This window comes from Sciurus carolinensis, chromosome 6 (genome assembly GCF_902686445.1).
Source record: "Sciurus carolinensis chromosome 6, mSciCar1.2, whole genome shotgun sequence".
NCBI classification, from domain to species: Eukaryota; Metazoa; Chordata; class Mammalia; order Rodentia; family Sciuridae; genus Sciurus; species Sciurus carolinensis.
The window spans coordinates 156,413,084-156,438,738 of record NC_062218.1 but is presented as its reverse complement, the minus strand read 5'-3'; the positions used below and the strand labels follow the sequence as shown (position 1 = coordinate 156,438,738).

General features: G+C 50.5%; 1 protein-coding gene across 3 annotated transcripts in view; it reads left to right on the top strand.

The window, feature by feature from the left end:
- Positions 1–25,655, top strand: part of Slit3 (slit guidance ligand 3) — a 579,498-nt gene that overhangs the window by 445,527 nt on the left and 108,316 nt on the right. For all 3 annotated transcript variants that reach the window (XR_007109040.1, XM_047554975.1, XM_047554973.1), the window contains exons 8-10: positions 3,193–3,356; positions 12,267–12,408; positions 21,943–22,014. Coding sequence is in view for 2 of the 3 variants with exons in the window: in XM_047554975.1 (XP_047410931.1) it covers positions 3,193–3,356; positions 12,267–12,408; positions 21,943–22,014 (378 nt within the window). In the remaining variant the exon portion in view is untranslated. The remainder of the gene's footprint in view (positions 1–3,192; positions 3,357–12,266; positions 12,409–21,942; positions 22,015–25,655) is intronic.

Here is a 25,655-nt window from a genome sequence, read left to right as displayed (position 1 = left end):
AAAAAGAACACTGACCCTCTCTAAAAGGATTTGCTGGAAATTTAATTTAGTGTCTGTGGCTAAAAGGCACCTTTTGTAAATTGGCATTTGTATTCATTCACCTTATGTTCTGCAAAGGTGGTCTCATCAACAGGGAATATGACGTGTCCATTGGTAAAAAAAAAAAAACTGCAGAATCGTGTGCAGGAAGCACCTAACCACCTTGATGCCTTGGCATCTAGAGAAGAAACTCTAGGGCCACAGGCTGGGAAGGGTCTGAAGTCTAGAGCTAGTCCCCCTGGAATCTCAATAATAGCAACCATCCCCTGGTGGTTAACTGTGTGCTGGCCCGGTTCTAAGCCCTTCCCATTTCCATCCTCACAGGTACCCTAGGAAGGAGGCACCATTAACTCCACCACCTTATAGATGATATCACTGAGGTCCAAAGTTAAATCACTGCCCAGAGTTTGAAGGCACAGAGCAAATATCTGACTTGGGCAATCTGACCTCAGAGCCTGAGCTCTTACCAGTCAGCAGGAACAAAAGCAGAACAGGCGAGCAGAGGAGGAGACCAGAGCATCCACAGGGCCCCAGGCGCATGGAGGCCACCATCCCCCAGGCCATCACCATCACAACCCACCCGAACTGTTGGAATAATTGAAATGATTCCCCTTCTCACTTAAGAGGACTAGAACTACTCCTGGCCATGTCCAAGCTCAAGTGTCATGACTGTCATAACCATCTTTCTTTTCATAGTAGTATTTGGGTGGTATTGCTCAGTTTGATCTCCCAAACATGACATGAAGGTGGCTGGAGGGATCCATCAGCTTGACTCTTCTGGCATTTCCAGTGGGCACCATTCCCCTGGGAGGGGACTGAGCCTGTCCCCTGCCCTGGCCTTTGACAAGAGGCTTTGCACAGCCTCCACATCAGCTCAGAGACTTCAGTACAGAATTCCCTAGAGATGAGATTGGGAGGGGCAAATTCCTAGGGAGATGGACAAAGGGCTTGGAACACCTGTAGCAAGGTCAAGGAGAGGGGAAGCTTACTTCTGGTCAGCCAGGATTGAGAAAAAACAACCCAGTATAAACTGTCAAAAGGGAAACACTGACATTTTGGTTGTTGCAGAAGTTAATCAGCTAAGTACGGAGCTGACTTGCCCAAACCTCATTTTTGTTGTTCTGTTGATCTCTTATCCTCAATTGGACTTGACGGGAACTTGTTCACATTGATCCACCTCAGGGCCCCGTGCTCACCGCCTCACAGTGAATCTCGCAGCCCTAGCATCCATACCTCGCTGCCAAATAGGGCAACTGCCTTTCCACACGATTACCAAGCTAATGAAATGGTTCTGAGTCAACAGGTACGCCGCAGCCTGCCCTGTGTCCCACCTTGTCCCATGGCTACCAATTCCCTGAGCAGCACTGATACCTGTGGGGAGCTTACTAGCCTTGGGATCCCCCCTCTCTGTCCTGCCTTTGAGGAAGTAGTTGCCAGCTGCAAGTGCCCCACCACACCTTCCCTCGCTCTTGGCACAGAGAATCACGCTCACAGTTAGACAGAGGTCTGTTTTTCCTCCTGGTGCTGAGGTCCTCCCGTCAGCTTAGAACTTGGTCTCCCACCTACTTCCTGACTGCTACACCTGTGTCCAGAGTCCAGGCTAAGAGGGAGCCATGCTTACTTTAGTTCAGGGGATCTGACTTTGAAACTCAAAGGGGAAAGTGGCTGAGATCCCAAAAATTCACCAGATCTAGGACCTGGAAGCTTCTGACAGTGCGCTCAACTTACAAAAGATAATAATATCACAATTAATCATTTTTAAAAAATCATAAAAAGCTTCACATAGATTTTAGCAGAAAAATAATTGCATTTCCAGTGGGATCTGGGTTCATTTAGTCTGAAATGAGGCCCCACCCCGTGGTTCCAGCCTGCCAGGGACTTGTGGCCATGCAGTGGCAGGAGGCCTGCCAGCATCAGCCTGTTAGTTGGCCAGTGTTTGGCAACATCGGCCTTACACTGAGTGGAACGTGGTCAAGAGCCCTTCAGCCCTCCCACGGTAGGCATAGTGATGGCATGCGCCACTCCTTTGGGCTGCCACTCAGTATTAACAGACTTGACACAGAGCACTTGAAAGTCAAGATAACTGCTGGCTGATTAGCATGTCCAGGATCAGGCATTTGACATTTGTATCAGAAATCCAAGTCTAATGCTGCTAAACTCACCCACCATTATTTCTAATGACTGAGGGGCTTAGGAAATATGGAAGTTGGAGACCCCTGATAGAGAGACCTTGAAGAAGAACCTTCAGAAGCCCCTGGAGGTCCTGAGTTTGCCTCTCAACCTGTGCACAGGAACGTCAACCCGTTCAACCAGCTGGGATTCCCTGGCAGTGCAACAGGCAGATCCCTCCAGGGAATCTTACTCAAGGGCAAGAAATTGATCTGGACTCCCAACTCCCAGAGGAGAAAAGCCAGAGTCCTGAAACTGGTTAAGAAATCTTTTCAGAGGCACCTAAATCAGTCAGTATAGCAAATATACCAGCTGGAATGGAACTTGGCAAGAGAGGGAGGGAACTCGGAGATCACTGTGGCTCGCTGCTATGGGGCATGAACACTTCGTTTGAATAGGAAGCAGAGACGTTCTACCCTTCAGAAAGTACCTTGTCTCTGTACCCTGCTCTCCCTGTCAGATGTGCACAGGTCTTGGTGTTACAGACTGCTGAAGGCTACTTAGGGAGGAGATGAAGGACAGCCAGGTAGAGGCAATGACCAGTCTCAGCCACAGTGGCACCTCAGATGGGCATTGAGATAGAGAAGCACGTTAAGCCAGCTGTACCCCTGCTGGCTCGAGTACTGAAATTTGCCAGAGTCACCCCTTTGTAAGTTTGACATGAATCAGTATTGTCACCATAATAATGTCACACTCCCTCTTCTATGAGCTAAGGATTGCCTTGTGTGAGAAAGAAAAGGGTGAAATTACTATTAAGAAATGGAAATTGCCCAGAACCCTGAAGACACTCATTGGATGTGCCCTACCCGTGAGGATAATTTGTGGTTTAGCCATAAAAGGGCTGAGGCTTCTGCTTTTCAAAAGCACAGGGGAAAAGGCTTCCCCACAGGAAAGCGGCCCCCTGGGGAAAGGGGCAGCAGAGGTCTGGTCCACTCTGCTCAGCACTGTGTGACGGCACCTTCCCTCTGTCTCTCCTTCTCCCAGGCGTCTTCACTCCAACCACCTGTACTGCGACTGCCACCTGGCCTGGCTCTCGGATTGGCTGCGCCAGCGGCGGACAATTGGCCAGTTCACCCTCTGCATGGCTCCTGTGCACCTGAGGGGCTTCAACGTGGCAGACGTGCAGAAAAAGGAGTACGTGTGTTCAGGTGAGCTCTTCCCACCCTGACCGTGGCCTTGAGCACGCACCACAGCCCAGAGCACAGCATGGAAGGAGTCCCATGGGTTGCTCCACATACGCAGTAGTGACGCCAAGAGCTCTGGAGTTCAAAGAGAGAAGCGCTTGACACCTGGTAACGGAAAAAGCTGAGGGAACTCACGAATCACTTTCTACCAAGGCCCATAGTCGGGTGATGCTAGGAAACCTAACATCTGTTGAGCCACATGTCATATGGGCGTGACACAGACGTAGGTGTGATGGAGGTGTATTAGCACTCGCTGCACACATTGCTGTCTTCCAAATGCTTGCAGGAATTTGGAAACAGGATAGTGTAGGCCATGGACTCTCCCTGCCTGGCTGGAAATCCTAGCTCTGCCCCTTGCTAGTATGTGACTTTGGAAAGTTACCTCTCGACTACAAAATGAAAATAATAATAGCACATAACTCAGAGTGTGATAGGAGGATTAAGTGAAATAATGCAGATCAAACGCTTAGTGTAATGCGCGGCACTTGGTAAGAGCCTGTAAGTGGAGCTTAATTATGATAGTTTAGTGGGCCCACAAAATGTGCTGAGCAAACAGAAGAGTTTGATCTGTGAGTAACCGAAGTGAAAATGGAGCACAGATTGCCATCTCAGCTCACAAGAGTGGAGCGCGCCGGCACGTGGCTGAGGGGCTCAGATCTCTGGGATGGGTGGTGGCGAGTGACATGAGATCTACCCCAAGGATGTGGTTCTTAAACCAGGTCCTAAGTTTAGCTTGTGTGCTTTTACTTTTTCTTGACATTCTCTGCTTCCACTAACTTTCTCTTTTCCTGGTGGCAAAGAAGTAGAGCCAATCCCTTGATTTTCTTTAAAGAAAAGGATAAAAGAAAATATTCAGTGGAAGGGTTTCCCCAAGAGGTGTATGGATTTCCAGAAGCGTAGATCAGGAACTGGAACCCTGAGGCCTGGAGAGGCTGAGCTCAGGAAGTAGGCACAGGAGGGAGCAAGGCCCCCAGGGAACTGAGCTGATATCTCTCCCCACCTTTCCAAACTCTCGCTCCCTTCCAGGACCTATGGCTTACTGAGCCCAGTTTGTGCCACCAGGCCCCAGGATGGCCAGTGGTGCAGGTCCCCTGCTCCTCCACTGCATTGGCACCATGCAAGAATTCCCCTGATTCCACTTCCTCTCCCTCTCTGCTGCTTCCTCCCGTCACGTTATTTCTTCATTGTGTTATTTATTCTCTAAAAACACTTGTCTCTGAGCAATAACTCAATAACTTCCTATGGACGCCCACTTAGAAATCACTTCCCATGAAACACGTATAATAAAACCGTTTATCACACAGGCACCAAATTCAAATATAGTGACTATAATTACAGTAATTATTAGGCAAAAGGTGCAATATTGGCATAAGTGCCAGTGAAAGAAATAATTATAGAGTGCAGGAGTCACCCAAGAGCTGGTGAGGAAAACTAATTAGAGAGAATGTTAAAACACATCATTACAGGTGGGGGCCAAGTTTAATGCAGTGCACGGCCATGAATGCCACTTTGTCATGAAAGCACCTTCCCGCCAAGACTGGCAGGGCTTGCTTACCAGATAACAGCCAGGATCCAGGACCCATGGGAGTAAGGCAAGCCCTCCTAGGTCCCAGATATCCCAATGCCCTGATCTCCCTACTCCAAGAGGGTTCAATCGAGCAGCTTCCTCACCACCTTCCTCACCACCTTCGCTGATAGTGGTCAAGTTCATCACTTATGATGGTCTCTGGAGCTTCTAACATGAAGCAAATTGCTTCTCGAGGACATGAGAACCTAGACCAGATTTCAGACGTCAATATGCTCTGACTCTCCACCTTCTCACCTGGAGTATGACTTTAGAGGAGTGACTCATGGGACCCGTACGCATGAAAGGTTCTCTAAATGCTTGAACAGGCACTTGTGGGTTAAAAAGCTAGAAGACTGTAGGGGTTACTTTTAAAGAGGTCAGAGTCGGTCGCAATGGTCTTGGGGAAGTGATGAATGAATCCCCCATCAACAGCGAGGTGCAGGAGGAGCATATCCCCAAAGAGCTGCCTCCGTCACACTTACCGAGGTAACTGTGAGACTGTGATCAAGGCTCCGTCCGTGGTGTGCAGCTAAGGCCCTAGAGGCTGGGGAGAAGGGCTGCAGTCTTGCACCGAGCACCCCAGTGCCAGCACCAGCTGGGCCTCTGAATGAGGTGTTTGGTGTGGACCTGACGACAGGTTTTAAGATGCAAAATGCTCCCCATTCCAGGTCCCCCCCTAACAACTCACCAGAGGGGGATTTCAGTCAAAATGGAGGGACAAGAACTTCTCTTTAAAAATAGAGGTCATCCTCTGGGGAGAAGGAGAGGCATGAGCTCCAATTAAGCCATCCTGCATGTGGCTTCCTCTCAGCTGTCTCTGTCAAGCAGCAGAAGAAGAGCTTCCTAGGCCTTTTAAGTGGTATTGGAAAATTCACCAAACGCATGGCTCCAGAGACGGAAGGAGCTTTATCTCACTCAGCCTGGGAGGGCCCTGCCTGCCCAAGTCCCTGATATCTCCCTTGAATTAAATCCAGCCGTCTCAGCCCGGCCCTTCTCCCCAGAAGCCCTGGAAATGGGCTCCTTATCACTCCAGCTTACCCAGAAATTTGCTACAGCTCACTTGGGCAAAATTCATCTCCCTGTCAGCCGTTCCCTCCCAGAGACATTCATTTTTTTTCCTCTGGGGAGACAGCTGGGAATTTTTCAACAGGGTCGGGGATATGTGTTTAGTTTAGTTTTTATTAACGTATTTTCTATATTATGCAATTTGACCACCTGTCTTCCTTCAGTCTCTGCTACAAAAGCCTCTCTGTTAACCGCTCTGGTTTTGAGGGGAAGGCCGGGCCAAGGGCTGGAAGAGTCCATGGACCACGCTTCCTTCTGTTGCTTTCAGGCTGGACCCTTACCGAAGTTCACATACGTAGACCCGAGGAAAAGATCGTGTATGATAGTTGCAAGGTTTGGGGTTTGTTTGTTTGTTGTTGCTTTCTTTTTCATCTTGAGAGTTTATTTTGGGTTTGAAATTCTAGGATTTACTTTCCATATGCTTCCTTAATCTGAGAGAGTTTCTACCTGTACTAATTTATAATCTACAGTCATTAAATATTTGCCCTCCCAAATCTATTACCTCTTTCCTTCGAATGTTTTCAAGCCCACCGGTTTGTCTGCCCACTTCCCATTCATCTGCCCAGGGCCTTGAATATATGATATCTTCTCATAAGGACATTAGTCTCGTCTTGTGGTCAGAAGGACCCACATCTCATATTCCTTGGGGTGCCGTGTGCCTAGAACAACGTTTGACCCCCTGGCCTCTCCATAAGCACTTCCTCATTTATTATTCAAAATGAAGTACACTTATCTCCCTGCAAACTGGAAAATTTCCCCTTCTTCTTCTTTGTCTTTTTTTCTCTTTTTGTTTTTTTAATTTGGGACTAGTTACTAAGTACAAAGATAATTAAGGTAAGCCATGACCAGCCACCCATCTCCTTAGGAGCTTTTAATTAAAACACCATAATTGAACATTGCAGGAATGAGATTATTAGGTTTATTTAGCCATTTCCAAAATCCTCATGCCTCTGGTATTTAAATCACGTTCATTTCCATTCCCATTATGACTGCTCCAGCTGCAATGTCGTTGTAGTCTGGTGTTGGCTTTTGAAAGGCCAGAGGCCAGGAGGGAGGCTTAATTTGAATACTGGAATTAATTTATTTCTACATACTCACAAGGCCACTGGATTATTTTATTCTGTGCTCTCTACTGGGTGTTTTTTTTTAAAAGACAGAAGGAAATAAACAGAAGAGCCTCCAAGCATCTTGTAGTGTAGCTTACAAGAGCCAGCCTCGGCCCCTGAGCCCGCGCTTCCACCCTCCCAAGACTCTGAGGCACTGTGGGTTTCAATTTCATGAGAGGCATTTGGGGTGTCCTTTGGCTGAGGGGGCAGGAGAGCTAGACTGAATGTTGGAACTTTGTTGTTCAGGCTCTATGATCTTGGGCAGCTGACTTAACCTTCCTGTTCTTAGTCTCCTCCTCAGTGTGAGGGGAGTGATAATTCTGGAATTTGGACATGGGTTCTGGAGGATCGAGTGAGACAACACGATAGGGCCTTTAGTGCCGCATCTGGCATGCAGTGAACACTCAGTGAACGCTAGCCACTACGAGAATGTGGTGGTTCTTGTTTGGCCAAGACAGTGTCCTTGGCGAGTAACCCCTGTCTCTGGCTCTGTTTCCTTGTGGTCTCTGTGGACCCGTCGAGGTCTGAAGTTTGGTGACCTTTGTCCTGTCATCTGGACAGACAGGGCAGGGCCTTGTACTTTCAGCATGATGATCGCCCTCATTTTACCCATTAGGCGAAGAGCAGGGGTGAGCTGGAGGCTGGGCGGGAGCCAGCTACGGGCGTAGATGCATCTTTCTCGTCAGGGAGAAGTCAGCAGGTTAGGATAGCTCCCAGGGTCCATGCCTGCGGCTGCCGGCACCTTCCCTGGAAGAGGCTTAGCTGGAGCTCATTCCTGCCACTCCCTAAGTGCCCCGAGTCTCCCAGGCCTTGCTGAGTGTCAGCGGGAAGAGCTAGCGCCTCCATTCCCCAAAGCTCTTGGTGTCAGTAGCAGGCATGGTCCCGGAGTCTGAGGGGACATCAAAGACAGGGCACCTTGTTCAGCAGAGGTGGCTGTGGCTTTGGATTGGAATTCCAGAACTAATGTGGTGATAAAGACGGGCCTGGAAGGGACACACACTGGGTCCACATCCCCACCTCCCTCTCCTGGTTGAGAATGCCCTCCCGCCTCTTGGGGCAGCCTTCGGGTCCCACTGGAAGACCTCGAGAACAGGTGGCTTGGGCCTTACTTAAAATGGAAGCAGTGAAGAACAAGCCCCCAAGCACTTCTTAATCAGTAGGAGACCATCTTAGAAAGGGGGCTCGGGTGTTGTGGGCTGGTCTGTTAATATGCTTGATTTAAGGCCGCTTTCTCTGCCGGTGGACAGGCTCACTCAGGACGACGTGGATTCCTGGGGTCCCCATAAGAACACGTTTCACGTGAGGAGCCCAAGGTGCCCACAGAGAGGGCTTGTCTAGATATTCCTTCTATCCCAAAAGACACTGTCCCCATCCCATCCCTCTACACATGCCAGCTTATCATGACAGTGTGCTGGGTGGAGAGGTGGGTTTCCTGACTGGCCTACTTGGAAACACTCTGTGCCGGCTCCCCCGGCGAGGACTTGGTGACGTGACATTGCACAGCGGAGTGCCTGGACACCTCAGCCCTGCCGCGGGAGAGGCCCACCGAGGCCCACCGAGGCCCACAGAGCCCCAGGGGACTTGGCCAGCACTGGGAGCCGTGGTGGGAGGAGGGAACTTCAGGCGCGGTTTTCCATCCCCCCCCTCGGTGGCTGGTCCTGTCTTGCAGGAGTCTCCCCTCGGACCCCTTCTAGGAGCGTTCACCCCGCTACCTGATGACCTTCTGCAGGACAGTAGTCTTGCCCGGCTTCGCGTGTTCACCGTCCCACCCCTCCACGTGTGAAAACTGAACACGTGTTCTGGGTCCAGCCCCGTCTTAGGCACCGAAAGTACAACAGTGATCAAGACAAAAACAGTCGCTCTCCTTATAGAACTTGCATTCCAGTCTCGGTCTTTCCAGAAGCTGGGGGAGGGACGTGGGCCATCACTCACTACTCGGAGACCTACAGGGACATGGAGAAACGCTTCCAGAGAAAGGGACCCTGTCTTTCACCCTCATTTGAAACCTGGAGCGTGTAGTTTAAATAAGAAGGTCCGTCCTCACCTGCGGGAATGCCTGTCTTCCTGGGGTGCTGCCAGCCGGGTGCTGACGAGGCTGTAATTACCGTTGTTTCTCACTCTGTAATTAAAGGTGTTGTTAGTGACCTGGTTAAGGAATCTTTTTCAAAGGCTTTTTGGCTGTGACAACATCCCTTGAAATGTAGTGCACACTGCAACAGAATCAGAGCCACTGTCTCAAAGACCCATAACTCCCTGGGGACTCAGGATGCCACCTGGGTCTGGTTTAGAACAGGACTGATTTCTGCGTAGAAATCGGGGTGGGGGGAACCTTTGAAAATCACTCCAGGCTAGAACTTCCTGTCACCAAGAGGAGCCCTGAGTACAGTTCTTCCCCTTCGCAACACACACCATCCATATATTTCAACAGATTCAAAGAAGGACTACCACCCAGTCCCCTGCCTGGATGGATGGAAGTGCAGGGACTCAGAGTCCAGCCCCCCACACTTCCCATCAGGAAGGGTCCCGGGTGTGGCCCTTCTCCCTGGTGTGGCCAGGCACGTCCCCCTGACCCTTGATGTGGAAGGGCAGACATGGCCGCTGTCTTTGGGGAATACCATCTGTACTTCAGAAACCCTGCCATCTGAAGCCACCCGCTCCCAGCCTCCCTCACACACGACTGAAAGGACCGGAGTCCTTCACACTGTGGCTCCTCTGGATGCCTGCAGGGAGGCGCAGAGGGGAGGAGCTGCCCGCTGTCCCACCCTTCCAGAGAACAGGAGCAGTCCATCTAAGACCCAGGAAGGAGTGTCAAAACTGCCACCCAAATGCCTGACTCACTGAGTTGGCAACAAAAACACTCAAAGAGGTCTTCAGTCAGTGGCAGAGCAATACTCAATGACAATAATAGCTGATATTACTTACCAAGTCTTACTCTGTGCCAGTCATTCTTCTAAGAACTATGTCAACTTCCTTCACCTTCCCAACTAAACCAGCTATCAAATAAGTATTGTGATTTCCCCATTTTACAGATGGGGGAAACTGAGGCACCGGGTAGTAAGAATCACAGGATAGAACTAAGACTGAAGCTGAAGTTGTGGGACTCCAGAGTCCCCACGCTCAGCCAGGACATTCTTGTTTCTGGTTTGAGGCTCCTACAGCTGGCTCTCTCTGTTGCCACGTTCTCAGATATGTCAAAGCTCCCAGGTTGGAACAAAGCCAGCGTACCCCTGTCTCTGGGAGAATATTCTGGTGTGGGTGTTAGTGTAAGCCATCAGTCCTTGGGCACTTTCCGTGGTCTTCATTGGATCCCTCATGCGGCACTGGTGACTTTGAAGTCCTTGTATACTGGACGGGTATCAGGAATATTCTCTCAAACATCCCAGCTGAGAGAATGTTTTTAAATATTTATTTCGTGTGTACTTCTGAGGTGGACAGTAAGAATCTCTGGTCCTTCGGTTGGCACTTTCTGAGGACAGAAACATTTCAAATTAAGCTCAAGGCATCAACTTGAGCTCTGACAGAAAGATCAGCCTTTGGGTTATGGAGAGGGGGACCCTCCCCCTGGAGCCTCGGCTTCCAGATGAGGACTTGCCTGGGACCCGGTTGTTGGCCTGAGTCCACCATCTTGAATGTCTCCCTTTGGGTTTCATTTCTCCTCTGAATGGGGGCCAAAACAAAAGTCATTTTCTGTCTTTCATGTTCAATCTGCATCCAGGACCCCCAGCCAGAGGTAAGGAGAACTGTGCAGTTGTTCTGAGCTTGGTACAGCGGGGCTCTTTGCTCCGAGAGAGATCTGGGAAGACACTGAGATGACCTCTGCTGGCTGGGAGGTCCTGGGAGGCCCCTGCATGGGGTTTTTCTTTTGGACCATAACATCTGCATTTGAAAAATGCAGCATATGTCTGAGATTCTGACCTCACTGTGAGGTTGCAACCAAAGGACAGGAATGTTTATAACATCTTTGAAATATTCATATTTTTTTTGTATTTGGGATTTGATATGAACACCAGAGAATGTCATTAATAATCTCAGTGACTCAGAATCCTGAGTCAATAATGGGTTTTCCTGTCCATTTGGCTTTCTAAATAAGTTCCTGGGGTGCCATTTTCTTGGGGTTCTTACCACTTGATTTTAAATTCACTATGGTTCTCACCTCATACAAAGTGAAGGGCTAATATTTCAAAATATGTAGCAACTTATTGACCTCTTTTCTAGCAAGGTGAGTTTTATTTGCATTTTCCTTGGACCTAAGAGTCATACTTGGCTGTCACTGCTGATGAATGTATTGATATTTTAACAACATCATTACCCCAAATGAGGAAATTCTGCCCCCTTTTCCCTCCCACCTGTTGTGTTTTTGTTTTTGTTTTTTTCATATTTAATTGGAAGTTCATTTGGGAGTGAGAACTAGGGGAGAGCTGGTGGCTGGAGATCTGAGGGACTGACCAGACACAGGGACCGGGACTCAAGAAGACTCAGCCCTCCCAGCTTGGCAGCAGCCAAGCCAGGGCACCCATGCTGAAATCCTATCTTTGGAGCAATATGCTCTTTTTTTAAATTTTTTTTTTACAGACTGCATTTTGATTCACTGTACCCAAATGGGGTACATCTTTTCGTTTCTATGGTTGTGCATGATAAAGATTCACACCATTCGTGTGATCATACATGTACATAGAGTAATGAGGTCTGTCTCAGTCCACCATCTTTCCCATACTTCCACCTCCTCCTCCCACTTGGGTTTGATACCTCCAGTGACTTCCAGCCACTAGAGAAAGGACTAAAGTTTTGTCTACACTCAGCATTCAATCATCAGATAGAGATAAAACCCCAGGGTGCCATGCAGATGTTGGGCACCCTGCAAAGTGGTCCCAGCGGCTGCCCTGGGATCAGTGCATATCTTCAGGAGTGACTGATTCTAGGGCTTGGCTTCTCCTTCCATGAGAGACCAGGATGGTGGGGTAAGCAGGCAGAACAACCCAGAAACAGTGAGGTCAAGGTCGAACTCTCTGCTGGGTCTCCCCTGTCACTTGGCCCTGATTTGTCAGATAGCTTTGAGGTTAGGCCACATCCTTGGGAAGCTGGTGAAGGGACTCGGACATCCACGGACAGGAGTTGACCTGTGTTCCTGGCCAACAGGTTCCCACTCGGAGGCGCCCTCCTGCACTGCCAACTCCCTCTCCTGCCCTCCCTCCTGCACCTGCAGCAACAACATCGTGGACTGCCGGGGGAAAGGCCTGACGGAGATCCCCGCCAACCTGCCCGAGGGCATCGTGGAGATGTAAGTGCCCGTTGCCTCCCTCTGGCCCAGTCGGCCCCTCTCCAGGTCGCTGTTAGGGCTGACTGTTAAAACCCTCCGCCATCTTCCAGGCCCTCCAGGCCTTCCCGGCACGCTAGCTCAGTGGTTAAGGACATAGACTTCAGAACCCCCGGGCCAACCCTCTCTACCACCCATTACTGCAAATAAAGCTTTATTGGAACACATGCATGCCCATGTGTTTATGTGGCTGTTCTCACGCCGCAGTGTCGTGACAGAGGACCACGTGGCCCACAAAGCCTGCAACACATGCTGTCTGGTCCTTCGCATTAAGTCATCCATCTCTGCCCAGAATCACGCTGTGTTTTTATGTCCCAGCTTTCCCATTTACTATCTGTGTGACTTGAGGTAAAACAATTGCCCTTCCATCTTTAGTTTTCTCACCTATAATAATGTGATAATTACAGTATTAAACCCCAATGGGTCATCGTGAAAATGAATTGAAATTCTGCAGGCGATGCACTTAATGCTCCGGCCGCTGCTTTATAGCATGGTGTGCGATGGAGGAAGGTACCCCACGAGCTGACTGCCAGGGTGCTAAGAGGGGACTGGCTCTGAATCACTTCCAATCAGGTTTTTGTCCCCTGGATTAGATCTTCCTGTAAAGAGACAAGACTTTGCACATGTGTGGGTGTACAGACATCAAAATTTTCAGAGAATTTGTCCACAGAGCACAGATTGGTTCACCCTCCAGGTTAGGGAACAGCCTGCGTCTCATTCTGGAATGAGTGGAGTGTCGGTCAACAGTGACCTCAAGATCCCTCTTTAAATGACAGCAGTTGTTTTCATTTTCTGTCTTCACCTTGGATGGCTTCATTGAAAACATCATTACCTGGAACCCTTCTGCTGAAAACTCATTAGATAAAATCCTTCCAAATAAGAGATGCACTTCCCTCACCTGGCTGCCCCTTCACCACCTCCTGCTCTCCCTCTCCCCTCCTCCTCCTTTTCTCCCCCGCCCAGGCATGCCCTTCTGTTCCAGCCCAATGGCGATGGCTCCTTGACTCTTCCCTTCGCTCGCGTATTCATTCGGCAAATCTCCGCTGTGAGCTCACTGTGTTACAGTCTTTGTTCTGTGCTCCAGTCTTTGTTCTGTGCTCCAGTCTTTGTTCTGTGCTCCAGTCGTCTTTGTTCTGTGCTCCAGTCTTTGTTCTGTGCTCCAGTCTTTGTTCTGTGCTCCAGTCTTTGTTCTGTGCTCGGAGAGACAGCAATGAACAAAGTAGACAAAATCTCGGCCCTAATGATGCTTGCATTGGGGTGGGGGGCAATATACAAGAAACAAAGTAAAGTAAATGACACATTGTTAGGAGGAGGCAGGTCCTATGGAGAAAATGAAGCAAGGAAAGGACTTCAAATAAGTGAGAGATAAAACAAGTAGATTTCTGGAGGAAGAGTGTAATTAGGTAGAGAGAATAGCATGTGCAAAGGCCCTGAGGCAGGCCAGAGGTCAGTGTGACTGAGGCAGAGTAACAGAAATTCACGTTGGCAGGGATTGGGTTCAGAAGGGTGATGAGGGGTCAGATCCTACAGCATTTTAAGGACTTTGGTTTTACTGTGAATGAGAGGGGAAGAAACACAGGGCCTACAGCAGTGGAGTCCTCCTTCTTTCTTCCTCTTCTTCACCAGCTCTTTCTGGCTCCCTTCAAAGCCGTCTTCCGTATCTCCAAGGGCACAGTTATGGCTCCGCACCTTTCCCCCTGGGCGAGAGTCCTTCTGGCTGCCATGTACAGCAGCTGTGTCCTTCACGGTCTTCTCTCAGCCCCTAGGCTCCCTTCCCCATCGCTCCCCTCGCTGCTCACGGGGCCCCCCTCAGTCCTCAGTGTCGCTCTGGCTCAGGAGCCCCTCTCCCTGGAAGACTCCAAGCTCTCTGCTGACTCTCCTGCTCATCGCTTGCCTTCTGCTTCCGTCATTTCTCCTTTTCCGGTTCCTGCTGTCTTCTCTTCCTGCACCAACTTCCCTCCACCATTTTCTCCATCCAGTGATCCACTTTCCCTTTCTCTCCCTTTCGGTCACCATCTTTCCACTGCCATCCCACCCCCCTGCCTGTTGGCCCAGGGCCTCCCTTGGAGGACCCTCCCCTTTCCCTCTCCATCAACCAGCAGGGACCCTGGCTTCCTGCCAGCCCGAGCCCAGGAACGATCCCGGCGGGCGGGTCCCCTTCTCTTCCCACCCTGCTCCTTTCTCCTGCTGTCACCAGGTTTCCTCTTTGTCTTTGGCTGCCACGGACCTTCCCTTGGCCAGTTCCAAAACCACAGTCTGTTGAAAGAGGCCAGCCTAGGTCATCAGGCCGTGGCCATGACACCCATCCCACCCCTGGACATGCCCACCCTCTGTCCTGCTTCTTGTCTCTGTGCCCACGTGGACCTCGTGTACACAGCTCAGGTCTCCAGGAGAGAGAAATGGCAGATTTGCACCCTAGGAGTGCAGGTCAGGCCACACCTGGCGCGTCGGGCCCACATCTGGGTGTTGAATTTCAAGAGACATTGACAAGCTGGAGTAGTAATTGCTGAAAGGCTGCTTGATTATTACTGCTTGTCCCAACCTGAGGTAGTGAGAAAGTGACAATGTGATGTCTTCCACTGATGACAAGCACTCCGATTGAAGGCGTCCTTGTTTATGTTCCTGGACTTCCATTCCACTCTCATTGCTCTTAAAAATTACTTCATTTTACAAAATGATTACTCTTGAAAACAGAGTATGCGTGCATGTAATCATGATATAATTATAAATGTGCATATATTACATAAATATGTATTAAAAAACAGAGAGATAAAGGGAATGCCTTAATTGGCCAAATAAAAAGGACCCCTAAGCACATAGCCCATAAAATGAGAAGTCTGGTCCTCAGCAACGTAGCTAGAGTGTTTCTGAGGATAAAGCAACAACCAGTGGTGAGGAGTGTAGACACGGACTCTGGCAGACCTGCCGTCCAGCTCTGGCCCTGTCCTGTAGCCAGGGCCAAGTCACTTCCAAGCCTTGGTTTCCTCACCCGAAGAACCCAGAGGCTAGTGGTGCCTTTAATGGTCCGTCTGCAAGTTTCGTGGACACGGCTGGCAGAGGCCTAGCAGCACTGTGTCCTGCCGGCAGCGCACTCCGGTAGCCGTGACTGCTGCCACGCTGCGACCACAGCGACTCCCCGAGTGCCCTCCTTTATGGGGTGGCGCCAGGTTAGAAGCCACGCGGGAGGAGCTGGAGCTGCCTACCGCAGGGCATCCCCCATAAACACAGGCCAGACCTTTAAAGGTGTGGTTGGGAGGCCAGGCTCCAGACAGAGGCCAGCTGCACGCGTGTGACCTGGGAGCAGTGGCCTCTGCGTGCAGAGGAAGGCAGACTGGCGTGAGGCTGCCCTGCTCAGCACCCACGGTCCACCAGGCAGATGGTGCGCGGCTCCCTTTGCTGCGCCTGCCTCCGTCTCCTCTGTGATGAAGCGAGGCTGAGAAGTTCAAGCAGACGAGGAGCGTCTCTATGGTTGGGGAGGGCACAGGCAGTGGTGACACCCTAGAGAGAACCTGAGGGAGGGAAGGGACCCGCCTGCTCCTAACGGCCACAGAGCCTGGCCTGGGGACTCTGTCAGCCTGGAAGTCTCTGAAGAAGCTAGTATGCATCCTCTTAGCAGCAAGGCACCAGCGGGTGGTTGGAGAGATGAGAGAGAAGGGAGCGCAGACAGCAGGATGCAGCCCAGGAGGAATAGGAAGCATCTGGTTCGTCATCCCTGACCCAAACACAGCCGAACTTGACCTTTCTGTTTACTGTCAAGAACTCCAGCTCTTGCCCTTGTCCATCTATAGACTCCAGATGTGTTCTCCCTTCAGGAGGCTAGGCACCTGGCAGGCTCTCCTCTCCGCTTCTCAATCCTTAACTATTCAAGATCCTTTTCAAGTCCCTTTGCTTGGAGAGGTCCTGCCCTGCACAACTTTGGAAGGGGTGTCTCTCATGCAAAGCAACCTGGCAGACTCTCTTCGATTTTTTCCAAAGCCAAAGCAGCTCAGAGGAGCGTGTGCTGGTGTCCTCGCGTACCAGAGCCAATTCCTCTAAAAATAGCTTTCTTCCAGAGAAGCCACAGCGAGACGCTTCGCTGCAGATTTTCCTCGAAAGCTCATGTCTCCTCAAGGGCACCGTTCACGCTGCTCCCTGATGCTTCTCTGCCCTGGCTCCAGCCTCCAGCCAGGAGCAATTCGGGGAAGAGCCAGAGACCGCACGTGCCTGCGTTCTGCGGTCTTTGGACGCCCTCTGGGGCTTTCGAAAGCTCAGGAGGGCCCATCTGTACTTACAGCCTCATCCTAATCTCTGCTGCATCTTCTTCCATGTCTGCTCTGAATCCCCACATGGTGTCCTCCAGGCTCATATCTTCTGTTGTGGAAGGTAAATTTATTTGATGGAGAAAGGCTGTAGGTAGGTTTCAGCGTCAAGTTGCAAGCTGAAGCAGCTAGGAGCAGCTAGGCCAGGTCTCCACTGTTAATCTGCAGATGAGGAGACAGCAACTTAGCAATAGCAAAATCCCCCCATTACACTGGTCACCAGAGGGACTGAGGACAGCTGCACATATCCAACAGAACCAGAGTTGGACGCTCTGCAAGCCACAGACCTCCATGACCCAAGTGTCCAGAGAGTGCCAGGTTTCTGAGTGACACCCAGGGAAGGCAGGAATCTGGGGATCTGGGTGCAGGTGCTTAAAAGGAGGAGCCAATCAGGTGGCGGAATGGTTCCCAGCAGAGCCCCAGGGCCCAAAGTCCTGCATTCAAATCCTGGTGCTACGTCTGATTTCAGACACATTTCTTAATATCTTCTGCTTCACTTAGTTTTTCCCTTTGCAAAATAGGGGTCATCATGCCTATCGAGAGATTTTTCATAGGGTTTAAATAGCATAATATGCGGAAAGTTAGCATAAGGTTTGGAAGCTACTGAAAAACGGAATCGAAAAAGCAAAAACTACGCATGAGACTAGAATGATTTAGTCTCAAGTTCTTGTACTTTCGTTTTTTACTAAGATTAGATTTATTTTTCCAGGATTGGAGAGCTTGCCGAGCCTGTGTGGGGCCCTGGGTTCCATCCCCAGCCCCTCACACACAAACACACAGAAAGTTCCTCTGCAGACATCTGGGCACATGACATAATAAGGAGGGCAAGTCTGGTTCTTTCTGCACCTGTTTCCTGTAGGTGATGCCAGGTGTCCTGCAGACAGCAGTTGGGGATGGCTTGTGCCAGATCTGCCCTCAACCCTCCTCTTTGCTGCAGACCAAAAACAGAAGCTCAGTGGGAGAGTCTAGGGCTCAATACAAGAAGCAGTAGCAGAGAACAGAGGGTCTAGGAAAGGCTGCAGAAATCGGGCGCAGAGAACAACCTGGAAAGAGACCTTCTTCCTTAACTCTGTTCCAGGCATAGTGAAGCAGCAGGGACCAAGCCTGTGGGCTCTGAGCTGTTCATCTGGTCTCCAACCGTGTGGTCCAAGAGGACTTGGTGGGAGGATAACAGATTTCCTTCTTTCAGCAGGATCTACTGTGAGATCCCAAGTTGAGAGAAAACTAGGAGGGATGGGAAAGATTTAAGAAACCATGAAGGTGCCTCTGGGGAGGAGCAGTACAGCCTAGGGGTTGAGAGTCAGGCACTCGAGTCAGCCTGGGTTCAAGTCCAGGCTGTGCCCTGCACTAGCTGACCTTGGGCACATTGATCTGGTCATCCATGAAATGGGCATATAGCCACTACTTGCTTTACAGTACTGTTGAAAGGAATGATGTGAGCCAGTATGTGACACAAAAAAGTCTCAGTAATGGTAGATGTGCATCACATCATGGTCCCTGCCAGCACCACGACCTTCTCAACACAGCTCCTCTTTATCAGGTGATTTGCAGATGTGCCCCATACTAGGCGTGCCCCTGCCAGTCTCTCTGGCACCATGTTGATTTACGGATTGTGAGAAATACATGGTGTTGGGTGGCATGTCCACAAATGACAGATCATTACAGAGGCACCCGAGGAATTAGGCCAAATCAACACAGAGTGCAAATGGCTGAGGTCCCCGTCAGATGTTCCCGTTGCTTTTTGCTGGTGCAGGAAAGGCTCAGATGTTTAGTGTGTGTGTTTGTTTTTATGCTAGTTCTATTAAGTGAGTTTGCAGCCTGAAGAATGTTCACCAAACAAAGACAGACACGTGTGCCAGTTAAGAGAGTCCTCAAACAGCTGTTGGCTTCAGACACATCCCAAAATGTGACAGTTTTTGCTAATGCTGAGTTCTTTTTGAAGTTTTTTCACCGGGAGTCTAGATCGCTGTCTGCTTGTTCTGGCCTGCAAGAGTGGGCATGAGGGAACCCTGCCAGGGTCTCTCCACAGTAAAGGGTTGGAGCTTGCTCCTGCCTCGCTCCCTTGGCAGAGGGGCCCTTTTCCCCACAGATAAGCTGGCAAGGACAGAAACAGTGATGGATCAGAAAAGAGATGGACTTTGGAAAGGGAAGAACTTGGGTTGGAGTCCCAACTCTAGCTCTTCCTGGCTTTGTGAAGTTGGACGAGTGACTTTACCTCTCTGAGCCTCAGTTTTCTCATGCATCACATGGAGGTAATAGTAACTGAAAACATCTGCCTCTCAGGGTGTAAATATAAGTCAGACATGCCCTGAGAAACTTGGCCCAGTGAACTGCCACATCCCTGCATCTCAGCAGCTTGTGCGCACTGACTCTTCAGATTGCTGTGTCCCTCCTCTTGTCTGTATGTTTAAGGTGCCCAGACTGTTACAACTAACCACCCAGACCAGCCCCCACGCCACTTGGGGCAAAGCCGATCCACATGGTGTCATGGCTTTGGCAATCCGTAAGGGTCAGAGGTTTAGTCAGTACCAAAGCAGCTTGAGAAGCTGGGAGACCAGAACAAAGCCACCCCTAGGAAGTCCGGGGTGTGAAGTGAAGGACACAGGGCCATGTCTTTGCTGGGGTGAAAAGGATAGTCTTGGCGTTCTTTTTTTTTTTTTTTTTGTCCAAAACCACACTTTTGTACTGTCTGTGCTTATTTTATGTATATAGGTATCCCTCCATGTCCTTGGGGGATTGCTTCCAGGACCCCATCAAACACCCAAAACCTCAGATGCTCAAGTGCCTTCAACAAAGCGACATAGTATTTGCATCTGACCTATGTACATCTTCCCATATACTTCCAGTCATCTCCGGGTGACTTACAATATCTAATGCAGTGTAAATACTATGTAGGTAGTTGTAAGACTCCATTGTTCAGGAAGTAATGACAAGGAAAAAAGTCTGACCATGTTCACACATGAACATGCACAAAGGCAGTGTTTGTCTGAATATCTTTGGACAGTGGTTGATCTGCAGATAGGGACCGGTGCAGAGGGCCGACCCTGCGCTCGGTGGTATAGCCCTTTCCCGAGCTCCTCCAGGTTTTTCGCTGGGTGCCTACTTCCACAGCGTGGGCACTGAGGCCTTAATTCCCCACCCCTGTCTGTGACTGAGGAAGCCCTTTAATCTCGGCTTTCCCAGTTCACAAATATGAAGAGGCACCGATGGATGCCCAAAGAAAGACATCGATTCTAGCTCTGTGACTTTGGACAAATGATTTGACTCTAAGTTTTCTTTTCCTCATCCCCAAAATGCGGCCAATACTGTTGGTCTCATACTTGTACAGATTAAAAGAAAGAACAGACCTGAATCAACTAGATTCCATAAATGGCACCTCTTATTATTTGCCACGGTAACAATAAAATTTGGTTCTGAGGTGGACCATTATGGGCTAGTCTGCACCCACAGATTACTAAGAACCTCGGGGCCAGTGTCACATCCTGCTCCTTCTCTCCTTCCTCCCTCCCCTTAGTGCTTCTGGTCGCTGTAATGGAAATAAGTGGGCGACCCACAGGGAGAACCAGCAGCCGTCACACCCACCCACAGGGAGCTGTGGATCCACCTGCAAGAGCAGAGGGGTTACCATTGTTACCCAGGTGCTTCTCTCCAGAGGCACCATCCAGCTGAAACCCCTTGCCAAAGTGGCAGGTGAATTCCAGGTCTCCTTGAGGGAAGGTGCCGCCTGACTGGCGTCCCCAGGGACCCCAGGAGCTGCTGCTTTGACTGAGAAACCCTTGCTGAACCCTTTGCTCAGCTGGAAATGGGCGTGTTCTTGGCACTTCCGTCAAGGCAGTAGCCATAGGCCACACTCCCTGAGGCCACATGGCCAGCCTTGGCCGCCACAAGTCAGCCAGCCAGGCCCCTGTCCAGCCGGCCTGTGACTGCGTTCCCAGCAGGCATGGCCCCGCCCCCTCCAGCAGGGCACAAAGGCACGTTGACAGAGCGTGGTGGTCTCATTTGTAGACTCTATTCATCTGGAGCCAAGAACGATCTGTCCTGACGCCCGTGCTCTCCCCTCGCCCGCCCCTCGCTTTCTGCCCCCACCGGCCCCCTTCCCTTTGCCTGGAGAGCGATTTGTCTGTGTTATGGGGAGGCCTGACAAACATTCCACATTAGCAGCTGAGATGTTGTTTGAAATGGGAAAATTGCTGGCAAACTGCTCCATTAGCAGTTCCAGTAACAAATACTCTGTTCCCCAATGAAGATGAGATCGCAGAGGCACAAATTAATACGACTGTCTCCCCACTCTGCAGCAGGGATTACTCTTCAAGATGAATGGGTTTGGCCCAGCCAGAAATGCACATCCATGGAGGTAGCCTCCGAGGGAGCAGTTCCTCCCGTCTCCCTGGCGCTCCCGACACGTCCCCTCACACACACCTTTTTCTGTGTCGTCCCAGCTGAGGGCTTGGGGAGCATCCGTGCTAAATTAGGAGGTGATGAAAAGATCTGAACCTTGGGGAGAAGGGAGATGGATGGGGGTGAGATGCTGACTCCTCAGCCTGGGCCAGCTGTCATTCATCATCCATAATAGAGCGCCCGCCTCCCGCTCAGGACTCTTCCCACCACACCTGTTCTTGGTGATGGAAATTCAGTTGAGAAATGAAAGAATAAAGAATGGGAAGACTCCCTTGCTCCCACGGCCCTTCTCTTCCCAGGAAGTTCTGGGCCATGGGCCTGCACCATCTCATTCTTCCCAGAGTAAAAGGAGCAGAAGCACGTCAGGAAGTCCACACAGATTCCAGCAGCAGCCCAGAGGCGAGGGCCGGCCTGCTACCCCCAGAACGTCAGAAAGCCATGCTGCCTCACGCTCCGTCTCCTTTTCATCTTCCCCCTCTCTCCCTGTGACTTCCTCAGCACTCTGCTTGGTTACTTCCTCCAGCTCTCTCTGAAGACAGCTGCCCCCAAAGCAGCTTCTCATACTAGTCAAAACTCCTCAAGGACAGCCATGCTCTCCAGCTTCCCAGAAGACCCCTAGGCCCTGAATGTTGCTCCGTCTGCCGGACACAGCTCTCTGCCCACCACAGTGTTGGCCTGTCTCCCACAACCAGCCTGTGGTGAGAGACACCACCCGGTCCTCAAGGCCGGAGAACACACTGACCCTCAGGGACCCCTTGCTGGCAGGAGCGTGGTTAATGGACTCCTCTGCTCTTTTTTCCAGACGTCTAGAACAGAATTCCATCAGATCCATCCCTGCAGGAGCCTTCACCCAGTACAAGAAGCTGAAGCGAATGTGAGTGTCCCTGGGGAGCATCGGGCCCAGTCATGGGGTAATTTGCACTGTGTAGAAGGCAACCTGCCGGAACCGGTCACTCCCTGTTGGGCAGTCAGCTTCAGACCTGGCTGCTCTCCTAAGGGAGGAAGGTGAGACTGGAAAGTGTCACATGCAGATTGGGAGGCACAGGAGCTTGGACAAGTACCGCTCAGAGCCTCTCCCAGCAGAGCAAAGTAGAATATTATCTGTGTGGGAGAAGGATTCCCTAAAATCCATACTGCCATCTCTAATGTCCTTGGTTTGGTGACGTGGAACCCAGGGCCTCAAGCTTGCTAAGCAAGCATTCAACCACTGAGCTATATCCCCAGCTCTTAAAGTAGGGGTTTCGATGAGACATGAGAATGGCCTGCAGCTGACTGTCCCACTGTCACCAACATCCCCACACACATGCATTCACATCACCAGCACTCGAAGAAGGTCTCCTGCACTCCCGGCCTGGAGAGAGCTGCGGACAGCGCTAAGTCTGTCCACAGGGAGCCTCCGCTTAAGTGGAGAGCACAGAAAATAAGCAAAATCAGAAACCGAGAGGTTCTAGAAAGGAACGAAGAGAAACAGGAGAGCAAGGTTGATGGCAGAGGCCTCTGTGGAGGTGAGCGGTGGCTTTCAGGGGGACCCTCCTACGGTAGTGCAGGCCAGGGAAAGGCACGCCAGCTGAGTCGGGGACTGGTGGAGCAGCAGGTAAGGGCTCCATCATGTGAGCCCAGCAGGCCACAGACAGGACTGTGAGTGAAATCAGAAGCCTCAGTGATGTGGCCAATGCACGGCCATAGGACTTGACCAAAGTCAAACCCAACACCCACAACACTGGCCAATCTCACCTCCCGGCTGCGTTGCACCAGCCCCAGAGACCCCAGCACGACTGTGCCCTCCTCACCACAGCAGCCTGGCAGCACCATTGTGTCACCATCCTCGTCCCCACCAAAGTGACAATGTTGTCATTCTTCCCCTCATGCACCCACCTGGACACAGCTCTGTGAGTTGCTCAGCACTGGACACTCTGAAGGGAGGTGGTGGGATTCAGAAATGGCCAACCATCGCCATCATAGATATTAAGATCCTGGAGGGAGGCCCGTTCCATTTTGCAGGCTGAGAAATCATTTCCTCCGGCCCAATCACAGTGGGGCTTCCATTCCACCTCCTGCTCTCTCTGCCCCGCCCCCCACACACTCAGGACGGGAGGGGGCAGGTAGGCCTGCACACAGACTCGACCCTGATTTTCCTTCCATGCCAGACTAATTCACTGGTTTCCCTGGAGTGGGAGTGTACACATGAAGGATCTCTGCTGATTCCTTTTACGTTAAAAATAAACATCCCCGTGGAATAGTGGCATTAGTAGCTTTACCCCCGGATCTCAGGAAGCCAACTTCCCATCTCCCTGGAAATCCAAAGCAAACAAGATTTTCTCCTGGTTCAGCTCCAAGAGTGGAAACCGGCAGAATGAGCCGGATCTGAGGGCGGCTTCTCCCTCAGGGTAGCATTCCTGCGGGAAGAGCTGGATAAATATCAGCCTTAATATTTAAAACCCGTGGCCATTAATCTCTTGGTATCCCTGCACCCCGGCACACTCTCCCTGCACTCCCCAATCCATTTTTAAAGCCAAGCTTGATTATGCAGCCAGATAGTAATTTCAGTGAAAAATGACAAGTTCATCACTGCCCCAACCTATATCTCTTGCATGATTTAAGTCACTGCTCTAATTTTTTGTGAAGTCCAGGTAATTTAGAGCTTGGCTGTGTTTTACCGTCCTTTCTCTGTCCTATTGGAGTTGCCATGATCAGTGCATTCAAAATTCATGAGACCTTCTCAGTCATGACCTGGAAAGTGATTTTAATTTTTGATCACTTCTGGTACTGCTGATATTTATTATGATGCCCTCCCTGCCCCCCAAGGGAATGGCGGTAGGGACAGAGCCCACTAAAACATTTTTGACTAATAGAACTTTAGAAATCCAGACTGAAGTTCAATGTCTTAGGAGAAGCCAGGTCCCAGGTGACAATGAATTTCAAGTCCCTAAGTGTGCATTCCCCCTACGTGTCCACAACCAATTTACCCCCAACATTTACCAGAGAGAAGCTTCCTCCTCAACTTTCAATGAACTGAGTCCAGCTCTTATCTGCTAACAACAGATTAACCACAAATGACTGTGTTCCTACCTATTTGCGATGGTCACCTGGGTATTAAAAAACACTTCCAGGAAAAATAGTATCAAGGTAGAGAAGCCATCTGTAGGCAGAGAAGAAGGCAATGGAGGTTTCTAGAGCCAGTGCCCCGTGAGCCCCGCCACCTGGGACCCAGCCTGTGCTGTGTAGCCTGACTGCTATGTTGCGAGTTCTCGGCTACATGCTCTGGGGTCCTCCGTGGGCTTCAGAACTTCTAGTGTCCACAGGTCAGTTCCTGGCTTCCACCTTTCATGCACTTGAATTTACCCTCTCTGTTCCAAACAGTCTGGTCCCTCTTGGCCATCCAGTTTATAAGCCCCTGGGGATTAAGGTGGGTCTGAGACTGACCAGATTCTAAAACACGGTGCCCTAAAATATGACTGGGGGACCACTTGCACAGCTGTCTGCAGAGATTTGTTGGATAAGCAAACTCCCATCCCCCAGCCTCAGCCTGCCACATCAGACTCTCTGTTGGTGCCTTTGACTAACATCCTAGTGGGGTCTGAGAACCACTGGGCAAAAGTGACCACAGTGCACAATCAGTTCTAAGGCACCTCACTGTGGACTGGGAGAGACCAAGGCTGGCAGTCAGCGGGCGGCTGGAGCCTTCCTCAGTCTGCCTTCCTGTCCCCAACCATGCATTCTGCTTCGATCATAGGGAGATATCAGGAGGGGCCCCCTCCATACCCTAATGACCGTCAAGTCACTTGTGGCTCCAGGCCCTTGACCTCTCGGGGCTGCCGTTTCCTTCCTGCAGAATGAAGAGTTAAGACAGTGTAGGGTACAGTGCTCTGACACATGGAATCCTAAATCCAACTCACAGGAACAGAGAGTAGGCTGGTTGCGTACCAGAGGCCTTGGTAGAGATGCGGTGGGGGTGCAGGGAAAATATTGTTCAGAGGATGCACAATTTGAGTCAGGAGGAGGAAGTTCAAGAGCTCTGTTGTAAAACAGGGAGATGATAGTTAATAACCATGTACTGGAGAATTACTGGGAGATTTTATCACAAGTAAGGGGTGCGTAAGGTGATGCATAGTGCGATAGCTCGATTTAGCCATGCCACAGTGAATACATCTTTCAAAACATGTTCTACATGTAAATACACACTTTTTTTTTTAATTTTTAAAATTGAGGGGAAAATGACAAAGTGACCACTAGAGTCGGTTCCCAACTAAACTGTATCCATTTCCATTTCCATTTTCCATTCCCATTCTCTAGCATCTCCACAGGGCATCTGAGCCATGCTGCCAAAGGCCTGGGGCCAAAAGTCTAATTATGGGCTGAAAACAATTTGCCATCACAGAGCTAAAGCAGAGGCTCCCCACGGGCCACGGGACTTCCTCTTGCCTGTGGAAGGTCTGAGTGCCTTGAAGGGACATCCATGGTCAGGAAAAGAGTCGGAACAGGCCCTGTTCCTTGTCTGGTGTGAACAAACCCTGC